At 40.8% G+C, this 24,583-nt stretch overlaps 1 protein-coding gene across 10 annotated transcripts in view; it reads left to right on the top strand.

Moving 5' to 3' along the window:
- The window catches only part of LOC117523030 (neurexin-1a-like), a 976,202-nt gene that overhangs the window by 607,023 nt on the left and 344,596 nt on the right, over positions 1 to 24,583 (top strand). For 3 of the 10 annotated variants that reach the window (XM_034184450.1, XM_034184448.1, XM_034184447.1), the window contains exon 1: positions 3,699 to 4,723. The exons of 6 other annotated variants lie outside the window; for them this stretch is intronic. In XM_034184450.1, coding sequence (XP_034040341.1) covers positions 4,483 to 4,723 — 241 coding nt within the window. In that variant the 5' untranslated portion in view covers positions 3,699 to 4,482. Of the gene's footprint in view, positions 1 to 3,697; positions 4,724 to 24,583 lie in introns of those variants that run through there. One more of the 10 variants, XM_034184446.1, reaches the window with a different exon arrangement.

Below are 24,583 nucleotides of genomic sequence, written 5' to 3'. Positions count from 1 at the left end.
AGGTTAGGGTTAAATACTGCAATACTGTGCTTGACAAATGGATTAAATATATTCAGAACATCCCAATCTTACAAAATATCAACTTTGTCCCTGATGTGCTCTGTGGTGTTACTGGCGGTTTTGGAGCCACTCTATTTCATTTGGCGTTGGTCGTGGTTCAAGGTGTAAGGGCAGATGGAATTTTGTAGCAGCAGATCTTTTCTCTTAAGCTTTGAGCACGGCCTCTGCTTCTCTGGCTCATCATGTTTAACACATTTACAGTGAAAAACATCTGTACCAAACTGAACTGCTGAAAGCTGAGTGATTATCCTGAATGTTCCAGCTGTAGGTATAATGTATTTTCTCCGATACTGTTAGTCATCCCCTACTTTTGCAACCCTTCTATTGTATTTCATCAAACTGAATGCTTAGATTCTTCTTTCTGACTAGATCATTGCACATGAAATGCTTGCCTTGTGAAAGCTCACATTTCTGTGTGTATCCCTGTTTGACCACTTGGGGGCACAAATGAACAAGTAACTAATAAGCCTGATAAAGGCATCACCTCTACTGTGTCATTAACTTGGGGCATTTCTTCCACTGTGATCCATGCACACGTTGCACATGTATTTACTGCAATGTCAGGCTTTATAGTTTCATATCTCTTTCTGTTTCTCTGTGAAAGTTTGCCATGGAGGACATTGGAAGTCAGGTTGACGTCCTTGGCAAGCAGCCCTGATAGATTGCCTTATTAGGTGCAATTACGGTGATTGCACTGCTGATAATTATAAAAGTGTAAACACATTCAGCAGGAACGTTTCTTTCGCAGAGTGCTGCGGTTCCGTGCTGCTGACGTTTTAGCACCAGGTGGCTACATCAAGTTACTGAGTTTGTACAAGGTGAAAACGGCGCATTTGCCTAATGTGAGCAGCATCTGTCTTGTGGTAAAGTCTATTTTTACTGCCACACATGAGCACAATGTCAGCTATAGCAGAAAAATAACACGTATCCTCGTTTGCCCTCAAGCCTGTCGGCCGATTACGTTCATTTTACAGCAGGAAAGAACTGTTGTCAGTAAAAAGTAAGTCCCTTCGGCTGTTCCCTCGTCTTCACTCGGGGACGCCACAGCAGATCCAGGGTAGATCTGTGTGTTGATTTTCCACACGTTTTACACCGGATGTCCTTCCTGGCACAAAGAACAATTGTCAGTGTTGATTGTAATTCAGCAGGATTATGCAAAAGCAATTGAACTGATTTTCTTCAAACTTGAAAGGGTGGGATATAGGCCAAGGAGGAATCCATGAACTTTTGAAGCAGATGTGATTATTAGGGTGGATACAAGATTATTAGTATTATTACCCGAGGCCATCAAATATGCCAGGTATTGCGAAAGGCTTTTCATCTCTGTCTGTCTCCGTGTACAGCATAGGTCCAGTCATATTACTACCAGACTCTTGAAATTGACAGAGAACATTCTTTGGACATAGATCTTGGACAAGCTCAAAGATGGCTAACCTTGATGTATTTTAAGAGGTTAACAAAGTCACATTCTGTTTCAGTCTTGGTGACAGCCAATCAGAGTAGAGCTGCACCGTAACAGCAGTCCCTGCTTTCTTCTTGTTTTGTATGTTTATATACGTTTCTCTTATATTATGTAAAAGATAGCTAGATATAAACACTTCTAAATCTGAAAGCGCTGTTTTTGGAACTTAACACCTCTAAACTTATTTGTAAGACATTTTGCAGAGGTTAGCATGGTGATGTCACTTCCTGGCATAGCGACTTGATAACAGTTTTGTTTTTGGTATATTAAGAGCTAGAGAGAATAAACACTTGAAAAACTAAAAATGCTGTTTTTGTAACCTGATAACACCTCTAGAGTCATTTACAAGACATTTTGCGACGTTAGTTTGCACACCAATTTTCGCTAACTCAAAGCTAACTTTCTATGGAGTTAAATTAGTCATTGAGGGTGAGCTACAAAAATTCCTTGATTTGTACAACCTGACCAAATGATGATTTGATTTGAACATGTACAAATTGTACGTAAGTCAATAGGATCTTAATAATTAATTAAACAAGTGCCGATTATAAAGAACATAATGTTTATATGGCTGAGGGTATTTTAGCATTGCGTTATATTTATTATTTACTTTCATAAAAATAGGATAATTAGTTGGATTTTTATCCATTTGTAAACACCATCATGTATTTAAATGAGTGAAGAAGCCTATGAAGATCCACAGTTTATGGATCAAAATATGAATTTTAAGGGGGTGTATTTAAATTGGGTGTGTGGGGTAGAAATGTGCAACTTTATTTTTGCGCATGCAAATATAATACGTATTTCTGATGAACACAATGAAAATTATTGACTGAGTGTTTGCTCCATCAGAAATAAATATTTGGTTTGCAAATCTTAGTGAGGAAGCCAGCTTTTAGATCACTGTTGTTGCTACACTAAGGGAAGTACTGCATGGGGATATTCCTCTATTTTTCATTTCCCACAAATTTCTTTTTTTTTTTTTTTTTTTTTGAAAGCTGTGGTTAAAATATGTGCTGAAGGCTTGGCAGAGTTATGCTCTTCTGTTTGAGTTTGCATGCTAAAATTTTAGCTGTGGCCCTTAACACAGTGGTTCCAGTTCAACATTTATCATTACTGTCAATGTAATTGGATCTTTAATTAATTATGGCTTCTCGGTGTATGAAAACAGAATGACAGGGAGGAAAAAAAAAACCCAGCTGAAATCATATTATCCTCTATGTCACGCTGGCTAATTTGGCTTCCCTAGTCCCTGAAATGCCTGTGTACACCCTGTAAGCCAAAAAGATCGGCTCAGCAGTGCTTACAGTGTTCTTTTTTTTTTCCCCTCCCTCCCCCTGCAGCTTGGAACACTGCGTTTCCAACGGAATGTTGTTGAATGGCCAGTGTTCAAACAGAGTCAGACATGCTGCAGCTGTGCCTCACGCTCTCAAGTCCTGAACTCTGAGCACTGAGCACACATCCCACCTGAATCGGATTGTGTTTATCAGCGGGGTTTTTTAAGTCCACATGTCCTCCGCGTTCCCGTAACCCGTGTGGTTGCAATCAGTATTTCTCCTCTGGTGAGAAACGCTCTGTTATTAAGAAACGAAAGACTCGCAAAGACTCAGCATCCCCCCTACCTCTGGTGCCACGTGTGCTCTGTCCACGTGTGTGCATGTTTTACACTTGTGACAGGGAGAAAGCTGCGCAATCACCATTCTTATGAAGTGTTGTGAACAGAAGGCTGCAGAGAATTGTTGCTTTTGAACTTCTGAATGCAGTGTGTTTTAAGATACGGAGCAGACTGGGCTGGGCTCTTGGATGTGTGTAAGCACGGACTATTGGCACTGAACTTCAACAGAGAGAGAAAAGAACTCTGGAGATATGAAATGAGAAAAGTCGACGTGTTGGAAATGAACCGATCCTGCCCTCCTGCTTTTTTTTCCACCTTTGCATTAATCGCGTGTTGGAAGTGAAAAGAAGCAAGACTCAGGGACACGGCTTCAATCCCCGCTATTCTGTCTAAATAGGTTCTTCCTCTGCAATGCACTCAGGCTCCAGCGATTCGCCGTGTGAATGCTGGCCATTTGCATAGCCACTCTCCCTCCCGCTTCCTGGCTTGTTGAGACTCCCCCACCCTCCCTCTGTCCTCCTCCTGCTTCACCTCCTCCTCTTTCCCTCTTCCTCTTGCGCACATCTTTTGGAGCGACGCTGCCGATGCCGCCTGCGTGCGAGCGTGCGCTCCTGCCCAGGGCTTCTCTCTCAGGTGCTGTCGCTGTTACGGCTTGATCTCCGGATGGGGGAAACGGGTGCTCTCCTCGGCACAACTTACAGGTGCAGTCACGCAGCCTCTCCCGCTCAACCGCTGCAGCTGTCCGACCAATGCAAATGAGACTGGGATTTAACTATGCTCCCATTACTGTGGAAATCCTTTGAGACCACTGGAGGAGGAAACAGAGGGAAAGTCAGAATGTGTGTTTTGCTTTTCTGAAGAAACACACTTTGTACCGCTGCCGTCTCTCTTTTTGAACCGGCTTTTCTTCTTTTCTCTACATTTGCCTTTTGAATTTTTTTGGAATATTAGTTTTTGGTGGCAGGGGGGAGATGTGTTTAATTTGATGAGGGCTTAACAGAGGAAGAGAGAAGAGAGAGAACTAGTGGAATTGGAGCCAGCTGGGATTTTTCCATTTGAGCATGCCCTAATTTCTTGATTGAATGTCTTATGATGATTTATGATACTCCGTCACCTCCACAGGTACTGCTACGGATTTCCTAATTCTGGGGAGAGCATCGTGGTGTTTTCCCTTCATAACCAAATTTTGTACATTGTCTCTTTTGCATTTTTTTTTTTAAATGGATCTGTGCGAGTGTCTCCAGGCATAGTGAGACTTGCCAAGCTGAGAACTATGGGCTGTAAGGCTCACTGAAGTTCCCTTCAAGTTCCTTGATCAGAAGCCTCATCTGGCTGCTCAGGGAAGATGTTCAGAGGCTGGAGGACACAGTTTGCTCCCTTGAGGCCTGTAGCGCTCCCCCTAAGCTGGAATTCAGCTTCAGTCACCCACCTAGCATTGTGGATCACTACCTTGGCTCTAGGCTTTGTGGCGGGGTCAGAACCGGGCGAGAATACCCACCAGATACACCCCTCCCACGGAAACAAGCATCACCATATTGTGCCTATTGCTATCCATAGATCTCCTGCCTCCCTAAGAGCAGGGCACAGTAAGTAATTCCTGTTATTTCAGTGAACTGAACTGCCTGCAAAAGTACTCATTCGTGCTATTAGTTCTTCCGCACATGTAGATGACGTCATGTTGGAAAATTCTTCAATTGGCCTATGTGCTGCTGTCTCCTGCATTATTATATGCGTTTAATATTTTGGTTTCTTTATTGTTTAAGAATTCCCTTTCTGAAAACGCACACACATATATTTGTAACGCATGGCTTCTCGACCTTAAATCGTCCATTTTTTTCAGTCTCAGCAAAGTGCCCTCTGTCTCTGTGTCTGAGATTAGCCATATCCCTGTCTCCAGATGCTCCACTGTGTCCAGATTAGACAGGATTAGAATGCTGTGCCGCTCCATGTTGCCTCTGGGTGTTGAAAGAGACAAAGACGTGTTGCCTAACACTCTGCAGGGCGTCGAGCACCTCCTGGCCCCTGCCCTATGTAAAGCATCAGTGGGGTACTTTTACCCTACGTGGCAGGAACATTCATGCCAGAGGCACAGAGTGAGCAAAATAAGTGAATTTTACAGGGAACCACAATTATATAACCTTACCCCAAGTCATCATGGCACACTGCAGTACGCTCATCTCAGTATGTGTGCGAATGAAATACTGCAGTTTTCTTCTTTTTTTTTTTCTTTATTTCCCCCCTGGTCATTTTTTACAGCACGTTTCACATGCAACATTTACTTATTCGCAGTTTAGATTTTGCCCAAATGTTTCACAAAGGCAAGGTGATGTGAAATCATTTTTGCTCATTGGAGAGCCTAAGTTTTGTGAAGTGACGTAATCACTACTGGTGTAACAATGACGTAATGTTGAGGTACCTTGAATTTCATATCTGACAACGAAATACTGTACTCTTCTTATCTAAAAGTTTTATCAAAAAGTCTATTTTGTGATAGTGCTTGTACTGCAATTTTAAGAATGTTTTTTTCTGGATTTGAGAGCAATAAGGCTGGAAGGCTCGAGTTAAGCACACTAGGTAGACTTAGACCTGGATGAACAAGGCAGTGAGTGCTCCTCAGTGACGTTGAGGAGATGGAGAGGAACGGCGGCCTACTGAGATAACAAGAGATGCAATTAGGTCGATCTGCTGTTACCTGACTAGTGCTGCAACAGCTCTCCTCCTACTCTCTCATTGGAACCTCAGGGCTTGTGGTACCTTCAGGCAGAATCCATTACTTAACATTATAGTTACGGCAGTTGCTGTTCTATGACGTTTTTATTCTGGTGTCCAGAGAAAGGCTTTTCAAAAAAATTTAAATGGTTTAAGTTGATCAATGCAAGGAGCATGGTTCTAAGTGCAGGGGGTATGGTGGGCAGGGGGGGCGGTCTGAACTCCCAAATTAAGACTGGAGCTCTTGAACTACTGGTTTTTTTTTTTTTTTTGTTTTTTTTTTTGTGGTTTAATTTTTCTTTGGTGGTGGTGGGTGGGGCAGGGCGGATGCATTTATTAATGGTTCTTATGTGTAATTGTAAATATTGCAAAATACTTTCCATATTCATCCCTGTCACATTTTTTTAATTGAGTTTCAACCATATCACTAGGCCATACCGTTTCTTGTAAATTGTTTTGTAAATTGTCTTGTTAGCATGGAAGCAGAGGGTCACCCCTTTGAGTTTGGTCTGCGTGAGGTTTCTTCCTGAAATCATCAGAGGGAGTTTTTCCTTACCACTGTCACCTGTGTGCTTGCTCTAGGGGTTGCTAAGATTAGACCTTACTTGTGTGAAGTGCCTTTGTTGTGATTTGGCATTATATGAATGCAAATAAATAAATTATTGCCTGCCTCACTCCCATTGTTGCAGTTTCTCACTTAAGTCTGTGGCCCAATCTGTGGCACAACCCAAAGCATACTTTAGCAGATTAATGTAGCTGGCTATGTAGCTTGCTTAATTTAGTTTCTTGAATTTGAACATGTCACTTCTCTACCAACGAATGCTAACGCTACCTAGTTTCTAGCTTTTGCTTCAAGTTTACAGTTTAAATTACTACTATCACCTCCCCCTAATTCGCACTTTGACATGTAGGATTAATTTAATAGTAAATGCAAGCCATTCTGTTGGCTCCAGGAGAAGACCTGTCAAAGTCTAAATCTTGTTGCCTTCACTGTGATTCATTGGATTTCATTTCCATTGGGATGATTCCTGCCATGCAGGCCTGGACATGACAGCAATCAATGATGCACAACTCTTCATCATTTCAGTCAAAATTCTGAAGAAAGAACAAGCGAGCTTCATGTTATCTTGACTCTCTATCCCCTCCCCAACCCCCAAGTCTCTTCTAGCTTTTGTTGTATATCGTCGTTATGCTGTAATCCAATATGCAAACGTATGTATCTCAACCTGCCTTTCACTCTTCTTGTCACAGTGCTTTTAATATTGTCTCAAATCATTAAACCAAACAAAGCTAATGCAGTGCTGACACTTTGTTTTTCATGTAAATTGCCTTCATCTCTTAGTCATGGAAATACAGGTTTAAACCACACAATTTGCAGCTAAACTCAGGGGTTTGGGCTGCTCTAATGGTGAACCAACTATCCATTTACCAAACAGTGTTTGTTAAAGAACACACACTCCATCAGTATAACATGAATGAAAATGCCATCTGTTTCTTTTGTGTTGAACTTGTCTGTCATTGATTTATGTGGAAAGGAGAAGAAAATTACTATGGTCAGGATGTATGAAATTGAGTTGGAGTGTGATGCATTGTTTGTTTAGAGCAAGCAGTAATGAGGTGCAGACAGTATCAACTCAGAATATCAGACGAACCATCCATCGTCAATAGACTCCCAGAGGTGATGCTCGTCTTTCCAAGAGATGTATGTGATACCCGGCGCGTTGATAACTAGGTTAGATTTGTTCTTCTGTACATGCCGCTCTTATTCATTGAGATTGGACAGAATGACCCAACAAAGTTTATACAATTAATCTCTTTACGGCTAAATAAGAAAGTGGTGTGTTTATGGATTTGTGTTGATTTGCTGCTTTGGACATCAAATGGGGAAGGCAGATGATAGTGATCTTCAATGATTTGCTAATTGCTTCTGAACTAATTAGACTTTCCAAGCTCCCATTTGGGGTACTCTGACTCTGTCTGTATGAGTCACAGAATCATAAACTATATTTCAGGGCAAAGTTAACCTCCACAATTGTAAGATGATGATTAGGTGTTAAAACCTTTTAGTAAACTTGCAAACTTCCCCCTGGCCCATCAGCTGTTCCTAAAACAGCACATTTGGCAATTTGTGTAATTTAATACGTTTTGGTTTGGTGAAAGTCATCAACACAGTTTAACCCCTTCTAATCTTGTATATACCATTGATGGGAAATTAAAATTTTTATATATGAGATACTGAAAAGCCAAAATGAGGTGGTGGTAAGGGGTTAAAGGGGTCTTACTACACTCGCCAACTTTTTAAGAGGCTAGTATAAGCACTCAGTTCTCTTGAACACAAGTATAAATGTTTTTCTCTCAGGTCAGGTTTGGGAGACACATTGATTCCACACATTGGGGTGGGTCCTCGATGGCAATAGTGTAGGTCAGGGGTATTCAGCTGATTCCAGAAAGGACCAAGAGGGTGCAGGTTTTCTTTGCAGCCACCCACTCCACCAGGTGATTTCACTAATTAATATCACTTTGAGCAGATGGAAGTAGTTAATCAGTGGAATCACCTGGTGGAGTGGGTGGTTGCAAAGAAAACCTGCACCCTCTCAGCTCTTTCTGGAATCAGTTGAACATCCCTGTTGTAGGTCCATAACCATTTTGGAACCTATAAAAATGTCTGTTTGCGGCAGCCAGGTGAAACATGGGCATCACCTTGGCCTTCTCTAGTTACTGGAGTCCTCAACACTGAGGCGCCTGTGTGTTGGATTATGTACAGAGACAAATTGGACAAATTAGGCAAAATGTCATGGTTGATATTTCCTTACAATTCAAGTGACATTCCACATCTTAGTCTACCTAAAAGCGGGCTTACACTGTGTGAGTTTTGGCCCTTTTTCAGCCGATTTTTCACTTGTGCGAGAATTTTTTGGATCGCGCTGAGTTTCAGCTTAATCGTGCAGTCTACATGGAGTAAAGAGCTGCGTTTAACATCTCACGACCACCTCCCAATCGGGAATCGTATGGTCGGATGAAAATCAAACCTGTTTGATATTTTGGTCAGCCATCGTGTCTCATGAGGGTTCCGTGCTGTTGAAGCAGCGCTACAAGCGTCTACGTGCTGATTACCTCGCGCACTCTCCATGAGCAAACACCGGAGGGAGCAAAAAGTGATCTCCTGTAAAGTCTTGTGTCTTTTTTTTTATTGCGTTCCCTTGCAATAACCTAATATCATATTAAAGGTCATGACTGTCAGCGCGCACAGTGAGTGGAATCAGGTGGGGGAGACTGAACATATATGCGCATGCGCACACACACACAGCATACAACAACAGGATTTACGACAGATGAGGGAGTAAATTGCTACACCTTGCGCATCTGTAAGACTCCGTATGAAATATAGTTTATTTATACAACAGTGTAAGTAGCAACACCTGTTCTGAATGTTTATATTTTCTTTTTTTACCGTCCTCTCATGAATCATGTTGCTGTCTGCTGTGCGCGCATATATGTTCAGTCCCCCCACCTGATTCCACTCACTGTGCACGCTGATAGGCATGAAATAATAATAAAAAAAAAATAAATAAACTTCAGACGTGTGGTTTTTGAACGTACAATGTGAGCAGTCAGATCGCATCAGAGCATCGGGCCTTACAGTGTGAGAACATGAATCGTGCGCTCTGAACTTTTAACCCCTGCGGTTTTGTTGCACAGTTTGAGCTGGAGCCAATTACAACGATTGAAAATATCGTACAGTGTATGCCCAGCTTAAGTAACTGTTTGTTTCACAGAAAATTATTATAGTAGTACCCCAGGATCCTCAGAAGAAACAAAATACTAAAGACATCTAGTCATCGCCTTAGGCCACTGGTTAGCATCCAAATCACACAACCATACCATTAGGACATTAAACACTTGGACCTTTATTTTATTGCAAAAATATTGGCATTGCTGAACACCTCTGTCTAGTGACCTCATGACTCCATAAGCTCTTCTCCAGCATCTCCCAATGTACATAAAAGACCTGAATGACATGAGACATCTTTTAATTTTTTTTAAGGGAAAGTGGCTGCCACTTGCCATGCTCTTCTTTCAGACATGCGGTGACTTTACATCTCACTCCCGAATACCATGTTGGTGTGTTACACAGAATACAGGCCTGCTAAATAGTGTGTCTCACTGATTCATTTAAATTCAATTCAGTTAATGATATCATGCCAAATCACAACAAAGTCACCCCAAGGCACTTCACATGGGTAAGGTCTAACCTTTCCAACACCCCTGAGCAAGCACATAGGCGACAGTGGTAAGGAAAAGCTCCCTCTGGCATTTTTGAGGAAGAAACTTCAAGCAGACCAGACTCAGACCCAGTGCTTAGGCAAAAGGATATCATATTAATCATATTAACTTTTGAAATATGTCACACGAGTCAAAAATCAGTCATCATTTCAGGCCTAAACTTTGAACGATCATAGAATTGTAGGAATTCAGGGATTTTTAACATGAAACCCAAGGTGTAGTGACGTGTCACTAATATCAAAGCTGCTTTGCACATTGTGATACATTTCAAAGGAAAGGACATCATGAAATTTTGATACCATAACATACAGTTCTGTGTGGTTTTAACGATGGATAAATTTTGTTCAAAATTAAGCTACTTTATTTTTTTGAGTAACACATAACCCTCCTGAAATTTTTCATTTCTATTGGTTCCAAACTGTTTTGAGTTTGAACTTCCAATGTTACACAACATGTAACCAGTAGAAAGTGTCTAATAATAACCGCAAGTGTATCTTTAACCAATTCTTGCTGTTCTCAGTATCCCTTATGCAGGTGCATCTCATTTGAATGCCTTGAAAAAGTTCAAACTTTTGTGTCAGTTTTGTTACAAAGTGAACATTTTATATATTCTCGATTCATTGATATTAAAATAGCCAAGTGGCTTCAGTGTGCGTATATGCAAGCATGTGTGTGGTTTCGATCATGGAGATACTGGGGAGAGCTGACATTTGCCATTTGGTATGCTTATGTATTTTGGGTCAAGGATGAATGCTGCCAAAACAGAAAGTTGATACGACTAATATTTTTGCAGAAATTAGCGATTTTAGTTGACAACAGTGAACAAAGGACGTTATGCTACAATGCACCATGGCAGTTTGGGGTTTTAAATGTTATTGTGGTTCATGTTAGTTTAACAGTGTTGTTAGTGTTATTGATTTATTGTTTTTGTAGATCAGTTGGTTTAGTCAGTTTAGTTAAATGTCATGTTGCCATTACCATGAGTGAATTAAGTGTCGTTGCCGTTACCAGAGTGAAAGGTGTAGTGCTTTGGGTGTCTTCTGCCACTATCTCTGTGGAGAGCTGATATTTGCTATTTGGTATGCTGCCAAAATGGAAAGTTGATAGGACTAATATATTTGGAGAAACTATGGATATTAGCTAATGACACTGAACAATGTGGTAATTGCTTTCTGGACTCACATGCCATTCCAGCAGGGGGTGGGAAATCATCTATATATTAAAACTGTGTGTGCATGCGCTATTTTATTTAGTAAGTTCAATGTAAGTACATAATATAATTGTAAATATGATAAAAATACACAGATGACACAAGAAAGTGGGAAAAAACTTATTTCCATTGTGATTCATTTAAAACTCAAAGGACAAAATGGAATTAATGCTAAAATAAATAATAATAATAATAATAAGTTATTATTATTATTATTATTATTATTGCAATATTTATATGATAACAAGAACCTAAACAAGTTATAAATGCATTAAGACAGTAAATTAAATTTTAAATACATAATTAACAGGAAATAAAAGGGTTGATTTCTTCTAAAAACTACTGAAGTCTAAGGTCTAAGGCAGTGATTTTCAACCTTTTTTGAGCCGCGGCACCCTTTTTATATTTACAAAATCCTGCGGCACACCACCAACCAAAATAATATTATAATGCTATTACCTCTGGTTTTGCGCAAAACCCAAATATCATTATTATTATTAATAGAAAATCGATACAGAAAACACCACATTTCGAAAATCCTCAAGCATTTTGCGCTCTTATCTCAAGTAGGGCTGTCACGATTAGGAATTTCTGGAGACGATTGTCAAATAATTGCGATTGACGAATATATTGTATATATTTTTTTCTTTTTTTCCCCTTCTTTATATTCTACTATTGTAGTATAATTACACAACTCTGGAAGAATGTTTGGCTTCTGTGAGTGGAGAAACTGGGAATGGTGCAACATTTTTTTTTTTTTATCTTCATTTTACATACAGTCCCAACTTTTTCTGATTTGTGGTTGTTTCTGTTGCATTTCTGAAATTGTTTCTCCTCATCAGTCACATTTTGTGCTTAAACACTGCATTAAGCTCAAGATTGAACAAATAAATACCTTTGGAAAATAACAGCTGTTAAACTTCAGAGTTCTCACCTGCTTTTTGTGATCTGTGCATTTGAACATTGTTTTTTTTTTGTGGCTCAGTTCATTCATATATTCTCATTTTTTAAATATGTTTTTAAAGATATTTGACCATTTATTTCATCTCATGATCTCATAAATTCAGCATACGACACGCACATGGTGTGAACAGGACGGTAACGGCAGAATCATACCTTTAGAGAAAGTTCAGAGAGAAGTAAAGGCAGCTTCACGTTTCCGTTTTAACGTTCACTCGGGTTAAAATCCTCTCTGCTCCGCGCTCGCTGCGCACTGAATGTGTCGCGCCTGCATTCAGGAATCTCCCTCACCCACCCCCTCCCTCGCAGTCTGCAGCCTGTTAACTCCGCGCGCGCGCACACAGGCACAGACACACACACCGACAGCTCCGCATTTTAGACGGCTTTTGAAGAAGACGGCACTGTTTTAATCGGCCGTCAGCCTCCTTGTTATTGTCCCGCCTTAAGACGAGAGCGAGGCTGCAGCACGTTTGACATCAGATTCTGTCGTTTTATGCTTTGTGGATAAAATAAATAATTCACGGTAATCGCGAATATGAAAAATAATCGCGAATATGAAAAATACCCACGGCACCCCGGTTGAGAATCACTGGTCTAAGGTTCTAAAAATATTCTGGACTCACACGCCATTCCAACTCATTATAGAAATGTTCCGGAAATTGTTACCACCCCTGAAAAATGTCAGCAACCTATTTTATAAACACTTCCCAATCTAAAACCAGTATATCCCCACGGGCAACATGCTAGTTGCACATAACTTAAAAAAAAGTTTTTATTTATTGGTTTGAATTTTAAAAAATGCATAAAACACATTTGTTTATATGTAATGAGTGCATATTAAATACAATTTTTGAAGTAACTGACTTTTTTCCACAGTGTTGTCATTTTTTGATATGCACCTGTATAATTGGGTGTGTATTGGTCCAAAGAATTAACTTTGGCCTGGCATTGGCATGGACCTTTTTCTCAAAATCAAATCACTTTCCTATTAAATGAGTTGCAATCATTCTAACAAGTTTGGTCTACATCAGATTAGAATGTAAAAATGGCTACATGGGGCCAAAACACAGTACATGTGTGAGGGTGTAATTAGAATTAAGCAAACTACTTATAGCGATACTATATGATATTAAGCCAAAAAACAACAACAACAAAAAACAAACACAAAAACTCAATTTGAGAAAACAAGTCATGGTCAGTCATAGCTCTGACACACCTCAGCTTATCAGGTTCCTGAATTTTTGGCATTTACTTGCAGTTTGTTTCCCGAATAAATGCATCATTGTACTGTGCTATCTTAGTCCTTAATCCTGGATCAAAAAACAGTGTGGAGAGGTGAAATTGGACCTGAAATATCGACATCTGTTGCATATTGTAAAAACTCTAAAACAAGCCATTACAGTCCTAAATTTTGTTGATTGAAAGTGAGATTCTATAGACAGTTATAGAATTGTAGAACTTTGAGGATGTTGAACCTAATTAAGACCCCAAAGGATATTTAGTGTACAAATCAGAGAAAAGTACCGTAATATGGCTTCTTTGTGTTTATAATTTTAGGGCACACCCATTGATTATGGATGACCCAAACACATGAACACAACCTGCACTCCCTCACCACATTATTAAACACACCTTGTTAGTACTGGGTTGGACCCATTTTGTCTTTAAGAACTGCCATAATTCTTTGTGGCATAGATTCAACAAGGTGTTGGAAACATTCTTCAGAGATAGTGGTCTATATTGACATGATAGCATCACACAGTCACCCATTCAACCAGTCTTTCCATTCTCCTCTGACCTCGGACGTCAACAAGGCATTTTCGTCAACACAACTGCCGCTCACTGGATATCCTATCTGTTTTGGGCCATTCTCTGTAAACCCTACAGATGGTGGTGCATGAAAATCCCAGTAGATCCCCAGTTTCTGAAATGCTCAGACCAGCCTGTCTGGCATCAACAACCATACCATGCTTAAAGTCACTTAAATCCCCTTTATTCCCCACTCTTATGGTCAGCTTCAACTTCAGCAAGTCATCTTCACCATGTCTAAATGTTTAAATGCTTAAATGCACTGAGTTGCTCCCATGTGACTGGCTGATTAGCTGTTGATGTTAACAAGCAATTGAACAGGTGTACCTGATAAAGTATGTGAAAAGCCCAACCCAATCTCAAGGCATTTCGTGACATCATGAAAAGTACATTAGATTAGATTATGGGTAGGGTTAGTGAAAGAGATAGGGTTAGGGGAAGGGGGAGGGTTCAGTTAGGGTTAGGGGAAGAGATGGTTAGATTATGGGTAGGGTTAGGGGAAGGGGGAGGGTTCAGTTAGGGTTAGGGGAAGAGATGGTTAGATTATGGGTAGGGTTAGGAGAAGGAGTGTTAGGGTTAGGGGAAGGGTTGGTTAGGGTTAGGGGAGAGTTATTTTAGGGTTAGGGAAAGAGAAAGGGTTAGGCTGTGGTTCAGATTAGGGGAAGGGGTAAGGTTGGAAATAGCAAATTAAAAAAAAAAAGTCACGAAAATGTGACTCATTTTGTGACAGGAGCACTGAGCATGGAAAAAATATATGAGACTGGTCAAAAAAGACTCAGAGTGAAAACAAATAAGCCACTTGTGGGCTAGATAAAGTAAAGGAGAAAGAGAGAGAACAGTGGGTGGGTGTATTGGGGAAAGAGTGTTAGGCCTTTGATGCTGCCTTGCTGCCAGTGTTTTGTGGGCATGTATAATATAATTACTCCCATGTCTGTGAGTCGATGTCACTGTGCGATAGTGTGCGGATGACAGTATCTGTGCCTCTGTGAGGCGGCGGAGATGATAGCTGCCCTGATAAGGATCTGAGTACACGTTCTTCTCCTCTAGAGGGGACAAAAGGCAGTTATTGACCCAGGAATGAGAGAGAGAGAGAGAGAGAGAGAGACATAGAGGCAGAGGACTGCAGTTGTTTCAATCTCTTCTGTCTGATGTGTGACAAACACTCTTGTTTTATTTGCTGCATGCTTTAGCTTTTTAACCAGCCTCTGTTGGACACCTTTGTGTTGTTCTCCCTGCGTTCTTTCCTATTATTTGCTCTCTCTGTCCCAACTATCCCAACTCCGGTGTTTGTGTGCAGAGTCCATCCAAGCAGACAGAGTGTGGGCCGCTTTCTGCGCCTGCAGTGGTGTGTGAGTGGTTGCGGAGGTGACCAGGCTACGGTCGGCATGAGGGGAAATGAGACCTGACTGTGCGTGCGGTGGGCAGCGAAGGGTCAGCTGAGTAATGTGTCCGATTTCAGATTAGAGACTTGGGAGATGAAGAGGGAAAGAGAGGGGAAAGAAAAAGAACTCCCTCGTTTGACCTAAGGGGATGTCTGCATCCCTCACACACATATAGTAGTAGGGCTGTGTTTGAGACAGGAGCGCTTTACCCATGAGGCACGCGGTGAATCATCAGCAGCAGCATCGTCTCTTCTCTCATCTTTCTCTTTCCTCCTGCCTGCCTCTGTGTTCACACCTCTGGCTTTCTTTGTTAAAAGGTAGTTTTAAATTATTTATTTCTTTCTTTACTTCAAATGATGCACATCCAGGTGGACAACTTGTATTCCTGCTGCCACTGCTACCACGGTGAGTGGAAGCGCTTCATTTTTCATAGAAATGGAAGAAAACAATGTGCGAGAACAAAACACTGCAGCATTTATCAACGTGCGATTTTCATTTCATACACATGCAGCTGTTAAGCTGGAAAAACCCACTGACATACTGCAGTGAGGTAAAGCCTCTGTAACACTGACACGCTGCACCTCATGCATTAAAATATTACGTAACGCTTTAATGCAATGTGGAAGATTTATGCTGCTTTTCCGCATGCAAACAATAATAGGATGCAGCTACTACGAATCAGATGAGACACAACACAGAAATATGAGCAATTGCCAAAATGAGAAGGGCACACATTCAACCACTTCCTCCAAAACATAGCACCTAAAACTCCATTGCACAATATTGAAGATAATTGCAATGCATCTGTGAAGTATTCACAGCACTTCACTTTTTACACATTTTATGTTATAGCCGTATTCCAAAATCTAGTAAATTTATTTTTTGCCTCAAAATTCTACACACAACACCCCATAATGACGATATGAAAATTTTTTTATTACTGCATATATATATATATATATATATATATATATATATATATATATATATATATATATATATGCTAACAAAATTTTAACTATTACAGAAAAAATTACTCATAACCATCCCAAAGACGTATCGTTATCTTTGGCTGCTTTCAGTGATGCCGGTATTTGGTTAGACTCTTTCTCTCCGATTGTTCTGTCTGAGTTATTTTCATTAGTTACTTCATCCAAACCATCAACATGTTTATTAGACCCCATTCCTACCAGGCTGCTCAAGGAAGCCCTACCATTATTTAATGCTTCGATCTTAAATATGATCAATCTATCTTTGTTAGTTGGCTATGTACCACAGGCTTTTAAGGTGGCAGTAATTAAACCATTACTTAAAAAGCCATCACTTGACCCAGCTATCATAGCTAATTATAGGCCAATCTCCAACCTTCCTTTTCTCTCAAAAGTTCTTGAAAGGGTAGTTGTAAAACAGCTAACTGATCATCTGCAGAGGAATGGTCTATTTGAAGAGTTTCAGTCAGGTTTTAGAATTCATCATAGTACAGAAACAGCATTAGTGAAGGTTACAAATGATCTTCTTATGGCCTTGGACAGTGGACTCATCTCTGTGCTTGTTCTGTTAGACCTCAGTGCTGCTTTTGATACTGTTGACCATAAAATTTTATTACAGAGATTAGAGCATGCCATAGGTATTAAAGGCACTGCGCTGCAGTGGTTTGAATCATATTTGTCTAATAGATTACAATTTGTTCATGTAAATGGGGAATCTTCTTCACAGACTAAAGTTAATTATGGAGTTCCACAAGGTTCTGTGCTAGGACCAATTTTATTCACTTTATACATGCTTCCCTTAGGGAGTATTATTAGACGGTATTGCTTAAATTTTCATTGTTACGCAGATGATACCCAGCTTTATCTATCCATGAAGCCAGAGGACACACACCAATTAGCTAAACTGCAGGATTGTCTTACAGACATAAAGACATGGATGACCTCTAATTTCCTGCTTTTAAACTCAGATAAAACTGAAGTAATTGTACTTGGCCCCACAAATCTTAGAAACATGGTGTCTAACCAGATCCTTACTCTGGATGTCATTACCCTGATCTCTAGTAATACTGTGAGAAATCTTGGAGTCATTTTTGATCAGGATATGTCATTCAAAGCGCATATTAAACAAATATGTAGGACTGCTTTTTTGCATTTACGCAATATCTCTAAAATCAGAAAGGTCTTGTCTCAGAGTGATGCTGAAAAACTAATTCATGCATTTATTTCCTCTAGGCTGGACTATTGTAATTCATTATTATCAGGTTGTCCTAAAAGTTCCCTAAAAAGCCTTCAGTTAATTCAAAATGCTGCAGCTAGAGTACTGACGGGGACTAGAAGGAGAGAGCATATCTCACCCATATTGGCCTCTCTTCATTGGCTTCCTGTTAATTCTAGAATAGAATTTAAAATTCTTCTTCTTACTTATAAGGTTTTGAATAATCAGGTCCCATCTTATCTTAGGGACCTCGTAGTACCATATCACCCCAATAGAGCGCTTCGCTCTCAGACTGCAGGCTTACTTGTAGTTCCTAGGGTTTGTAACAGTAGAATGGGAGGCAGAGCCTTCAGCTTTCAGGCTCCTCTCCTCTGGAACCAGCTCCCAATTCAGATCAGGGAGACAGACACCCTCTCTACTTTTAAGATTAGGCTTAAAACTTTCCTTTTTGCTAAAGCTTATAGTTAGGGCTGGATCAGGTGACCCTGAACCATCCCTTAGTTATGCTGCTATAGATGTAGACTGCTGGGGGGTTCCCATGATGCACTGTTTCTTTCTCTTTTTGCTCTGTATGCACCACTCTGCATTTAATCATTAGTGATCGATCTCTGCTCCCCTCCACAGCATGTCTTTTTCCTGGTTCTCTCCCTCAGCCCCAACCAGTCCCAGCAGAAGACTGCCCCTCCCTGAGCCTGGTTCTGCTGGAGGTTTCTTCCTGTTAAAAGGGAGTTTTTCCTTCCCACTGTAGCCAAGTGCTTGCTCACAGGGGGTCGTTTTGACCGTTGGGGTTTTACATAATTATTGTATGGCCTTGCCTTACAATATAAAGCGCCTTGGGGCAACTGTTTGTTGTGATTTGGCGCTATATAAAAAAATTGATTGATTGATTGATATATATATATATAAAACAAGAAATCATTTGTACATAAGTATTCACAGCCTTTGCCATGAAGCTCAAAATTGAGCTCAGGTGCATCCTGTTTCCACTGATCATCCTTGAGATGTTTCTACAGCTTAACTGAAGTCCACCTGAGGTAAATTCAGTTGATTGTACATGATTTGGAAAGGCACACACCTGTGTGTTCTAAACCAGACGCCTGGGAGAGTTTGAGGGTTCTGTGCAGTATCTAGCCATTCCTAGTACTGCACTCTTCTGGACAGAGTTCCCTGATGTTGTGCCTGGAATCTACTGGAGCCTCTCTTCCAGTTTGGAGGTTACAACTTCTGGTGCTCCTATTCCCTCTGGGACCACTTTGGATTTTACCTTACCTGTATCTCTCCTGACTTTACCCTTTGCTCTTTCAGCCCTACATACTTCTCATTTTTCTTGTGCTCCTTATATCTGATTTTGCTGTCAGCTGGGTTCCCCACATCAGTCATAACTGAGGTCTTCTTATCCTTGACAGCCACCGCTATGTTTTTTGGTCAGCAGCTGCTTGTGGGTCTGGAATTTGAAGTCTCAAAGGACCTTAGCCTTATCATGTTCAACCACCTTTGGTACCACCTTTGGCAGTGTTTCCATTTGGGACTTGGGGACTTCTAATCCAAATGCAGCACAGATGTTCCTGTACATGATTCCTGACACTTGATTGTGCCTCTCAGTGTCTGCTGTCCCAGCTTGCATCTTGCATACTGCTACTATGTGCTGGACTGTCTCTGGGGCACATTTGCACAGCCTGCATCTTGTGTCCTGTCAGCTGTGGTAGACCCCTGCCTCTATGGATCTGGAGCAAAGGACTTGTTCTTGTACTGCCATGATCAGAGCATCTGTGCTGTATTTTAGTCAAGCCTTTTCTGCACTGTGACTGGTTGGACTTATTGAGGTCAGCTACTTTCTCTACCAGTCAATGGTACATCCCAAGCAGGGGCTTGTGTTATGTGTCGGACGCAGCCCGGAGAACCGACCAGCGTTTGAAGGACCCAGTATAAAATAAGCAGAGCACGGTACAAAGGATAACAGAGTTTAATGAACATAACAGTGCTGTGAAAAATATAAAAGTGCGCGGTCTGGCGTGGTGGATTGCGGTGTGCTCCCAGCAGCGCTAACGGTCCGGAGCCAGAACTGGTTCGGACCCAAGGACCCCGCCGACACCCCCCAGGTGGCCGCGACAAACCGAGTCTGTGAAAGAAGGAATCATTATGTGAGTCCACACTCAACACACAGAGAGAACGCTCAAAGGTGTACAAACAGCAAACACTTCCTGGCTTAATTACTAATCAGCTTCCCACCCTGCAGGCATGGAACATCCAGTTCACAAAACTCCACAGCAGTGGAAGCCGATTAAACGACTACATACAGCTCAATATAATAAGGTGTGAGGGACACCATATTTACTGACTGTATAAATGTTAGTCACAAAATCTAACTAGCCTCAGGAAGTGTGCTGACGAGCGTGAGACCTCACCCCCTCGTCTTTCACAGACCATGCATCAAACCTGGACGTTCTCTGCATCCACTGATAATGAGATGGCTCTCGAGACACGATCTCACCCGTCTGGTCACAAGGTCGAGTCTCTGGCAAATACACACTGTGTACTCCAGTCTTAAATGCCACCATGTTCCAATCCATGTAGATGCACCACAGCATCTACAGAAAAAATATGTCTTAAAGTCTTTAATCTAGTTTATGTTTCTCCGACATTAATTGGGTTCAATGTTGTGGAATTTTTGCTTACCAAAAAGCAGCTATACTGAAAGTGGAAAAGTTTGATTTGTGATGCTGTATTGCAGGTCAGAGGGTAAAAGCTAAGGCTAATAAAATAACTAATACAGCTGTATGAGATCCATTCTGATTGACTGTATAAATTTCTTTCCAGCTCCCTTAGGAATGCCTCAACAAAAAGAAAATCAACTTACATGAATAAAACTGAGATCAAGAAAGCAACAGTCTGCATTTTGAACTTATCTGAGCTTGGTTCACTCACCCAAGAGAAGCCTCATTCTCTGTCATCATAATGGAGCAGCAGCTCCCGTCATGCACGCCAGGCCTGCATTCACACTTATGCACATGCGCTCGCACTTGTGCATGACAGCTTATAGGAGCAACGCTCTCCCAAATCATCTTTCATCTCCTTGATCACATCGAATCACTGTCAAAGTCGAAGCATGTGAATGTGGGCAGTAAAGACTTTATGAAGATTTGCACCTGGAGGAAGTTTGGCTTGTGCAGGGGAAGGTATCCTGGTATGTAATTTGAAGGAGGCTGCAAAAATATAACGTGCATTTGGAAGGTATAATAAGATAATTGTGCGGATATGCAGTGCTTCCAGGATTACAGTAATATTTCCCACTGTGAGGGACTAATTGGTTCTGGGAAAAGGTCAGAGGAGGAAAAGCATAAGATAGAAGGAGAAAGAGAGAAGGAGAAGGAGTCTTTACTGTCTGATAACCTCAACCAAATAGGAGACAAAACAGGATGGGTTTCGGTGGCAGCCAGCAAAATATGGATCACCGCCACTGATCACGAGATCAGTGATGAGCTGCTGTTTAAATTTTACAAGGCTGCTTTTTGTTGTTTTGACATTTTATATACGAGGGCTGTCAATAAAGTAAGGGTCCTTTTTATTTTTTTCAAAAACTATATGGATTTCATTCATATGTTTTTACGTCAGACATGCTTGAACCCTCGTGCGCATGCGTGAGTTTTTCCACGCCTGTCGGTGACGTCATTCGCCTGTGAGCACTCCTTGGGGGAGGAGTCATCCAGCCCCTCGTCGGAATTCCTTTGTCTGAGAAGTTGCTGAGAGACTGGCGCGTTGTTTGATCAAAATTTTTTCTAAACCTGTGAGACACATCGAAGTGGACACGGTTCGAAAAATTAAGCTGGTTTTCAGTGAAAATTTTAATGGCTGATGAGAGATTTTGAGGTGACACTGTCGCTTTAAGGACTTCCCACGGTGCCAGACGTCGCTCAGCGCTCTCAGCCGCCGTCGTCAGCCTGTTCAACCTGAAAACCTCCACATTTCAGGCTCTATTGATCCAGGACGTCGTGAGAGAACAGAGAAGTTTCAGAAGAAGTCGGTTTCAGCATTTTATCTGGATATTCCACTGTTAAAGGAGATTTTTTTAATGAAAGCCGTGCGGACGGATCCGTGCGTCGGGACGCACTGCGGCGGCACAGGAAAAACACCTCCGTGTTGATAACCATTTGTAAAATCCAGGCGGCTTTTGATGGCTTTCAGTGGAGTGAGTATATGAGAAATTGTTTAACAGGCAGGACATGTTCCAACTTGTCCGTAAGGCTTTCAACAGAGGTGTTTTTCCTGTGGCGGAACATCGCGGCGGCTGCGTCCCGACGCGCGGACCCGTCCGCACGTCTTTCATTAAAAAAAATCTCCTTTAACAGTGGAATATCCGGATAAAATGCTGAAACCGACTTCTTCTGAAACTTCTCTGTTCTCTCACGACGTCCTGGATCAATAGAACCTGAAATGTGGAGGTTTTCAGCTTGAAACAGGCTGATGACGCCGCCTGAGAGCGCTGAGCGACGTCTCGCACCGTGGGAAGTCCTTAAAGTGACAGAATCACCTCAAAATCTCTCATCAGCCGTTAAAATTTTCACTGAAAACCAGCTTAATTTTTCGAACCGTGTCCACTTCGATGTGTCTCACAGGTTTAGAAAAAATTTTGATCAAACAACGCACCAGTCTCTCAGCAACTTCTCAGACAAAGGAATTCCGACGAGGGGCTGGACGACTCCTCCCACAAGGAGTGCTCACAGGCGAATGACGTCACCGACAGGCGTGGAAAAACTCACGCATGCGCACGAGGGTTCAAGCATGTCTGACGTAAAAACATATGAATGAAATCCATATAGTTTTTGAAAAAAATAAAAAGGATCGTTACTTTATTGACAGCCCTCGTGTGTGTGTATATATATATATATATATATATATATATATATATATATATATATATATATATATATATATATAGTAGTGTTCGGAATAATCAGAATAATAATAGTGCTATGTGACTAAAAAGATTAATCCAGGTTTTGAGTATATTTCTTATTGTTACATGGGGAACAAGGTACCAGTAGATTCAGTAGATTCTCACAAATTGAACAAGACCAAGCATTCATGATATGCACACTCTTAAGACTATGAAATTGGTCTATTAGTAAAAAAAAAAAGTAGAAAAGGGGGTGCTCACAATAACAGTAGCATCTACTGTTGACGCTACAAAATCAAAACTACTCGTATTATGTACAAACTGCTTTATTAGCAATCCTATGAATCACTAAACTAGTATTTAGTTGTATAACCACAGTTTTTCATGATTTCTTCACATCTGCGAGGCATTAATTTTGTTGGTTTGGAACCAAGATTTTGCTCATTTACTAGTGTGCTTGGGGTCATTGTCTTGTTGAAACACCCATTTCAAGGGCATGTCCTCTTCAGCATAAGGCAACATGACCTCTTCAAGTATTTTGAGATATCCAAACTGATCCATGATACCTGGTATGTGATATATAGGCCCAACACCATAGTAGGAGAAACATGCCCATATTGCACCACCATGCTTCACTGTCTTCACTGTGAACTGTGGCTTGAATTCAGAGTTTGGGGGTCGTCTCACAAACTGTCTGCGGCCCTTGGACCCAAAAAGAACAATTTTACTCTCATCAGTCCACAAAATATTCCTCCATTTCTCTTTAGGCCAGTTGATGTGTTCTTCGGCAAATTTTAACCTCTTCTGCACGTCTTTTATTTAACAGAGAGACTTTGCGGGGGATTCTTGCAAATAAATTAGCTTCACACAGGCATCTTCTAACTGTCAAGCACTTACAGGTAACTCCAGACTGTCTTTGATCATCCTGGAGCTGATCAATGGGTGAGCCTTTGCCATTCTGGTTATTCTTCTATCCATTTTGATGGTTGTTTTCCATTTTCTTCCACGCATCTCAGTTTTTTTTGTCCATTTTAAAGCACTGGAGATCATTGTAGATGAGCAGCCTATAATTTTTTTTTGCAACTGCGTATGTTTTCCACCTCCAGTCAACTTTTTAATCAAACTACGCTGTTCTTCTGAACAATGTCTTGAACGTCCCATTTTCCTCAGGCTTTCAAAGAGAAAAGCATGTTCAACAGGTGCTGGCTTCATCCTTACATAGGGGACACCAGATTCACACCTGTTTGTTCCACAAAATTGATGAACTCACTGACTGGATGCCACACTACTATTATTGTGAACACCCTCTTTTCTACTTTTTTACTAATAGCCCAATTTCATAGCCTTAAGAGTGAGCATATCATGAATGCTTGGTCTTGTTGGATTTGTGAGAATCTACTGAATCTACTGGTACCATGTTTCCCATGTAACAATAAGAAATATAGTCAAAACCTGGATTAATCTTTTTAGTCACATAGCACTATTATTATTCTGAACACTACTGTATTTGGTGCAGATCTGGATAGCAATCCAGATATTGTAGATCTTGATATTGGAAATTTTGAAAAATGCCCTGTCTCACAATGACAAAGTGGAAAAAATCAGTATTTCCAAAGATGTATAAAAATTAATTTTGAAACAGATCCAAAATAGAAGGGTTGTTTCAGTTTTTTTTTTCTTCCAACTTTCAGCAATGCACAAGAACAACAACTTAAACAACTTAAACAGCTTATCTTACATATGATGGGTTCTCATTAAATTTTTACAAAATTGACATTTTCCTTGTTTTAAAGTGTAATTATTAAATCCCTTTATTTTTGTGGTATGTCAAAAATCACAGCTATTTTTCCCTGGTCGTTATTTTGTACAATATTCCATGGCAAATATTGTGACTTCACTCTAAGAGATCTTCTTCCAGTCAGACTGACAGCAGGTGAGTGAAATTCATGCACTGGGTGCAAGTGATTTGTCTTTCATTGCAATAAAATGATAT

This window comes from Thalassophryne amazonica, chromosome 13, assembly GCF_902500255.1.
Source record: "Thalassophryne amazonica chromosome 13, fThaAma1.1, whole genome shotgun sequence".
In the NCBI taxonomy this organism is placed as follows: domain Eukaryota; kingdom Metazoa; phylum Chordata; class Actinopteri; order Batrachoidiformes; family Batrachoididae; genus Thalassophryne; species Thalassophryne amazonica.
The sequence above is the reverse complement of the archived record's forward strand: the minus strand, read 5'-3'. Positions and strand labels throughout refer to the sequence as shown.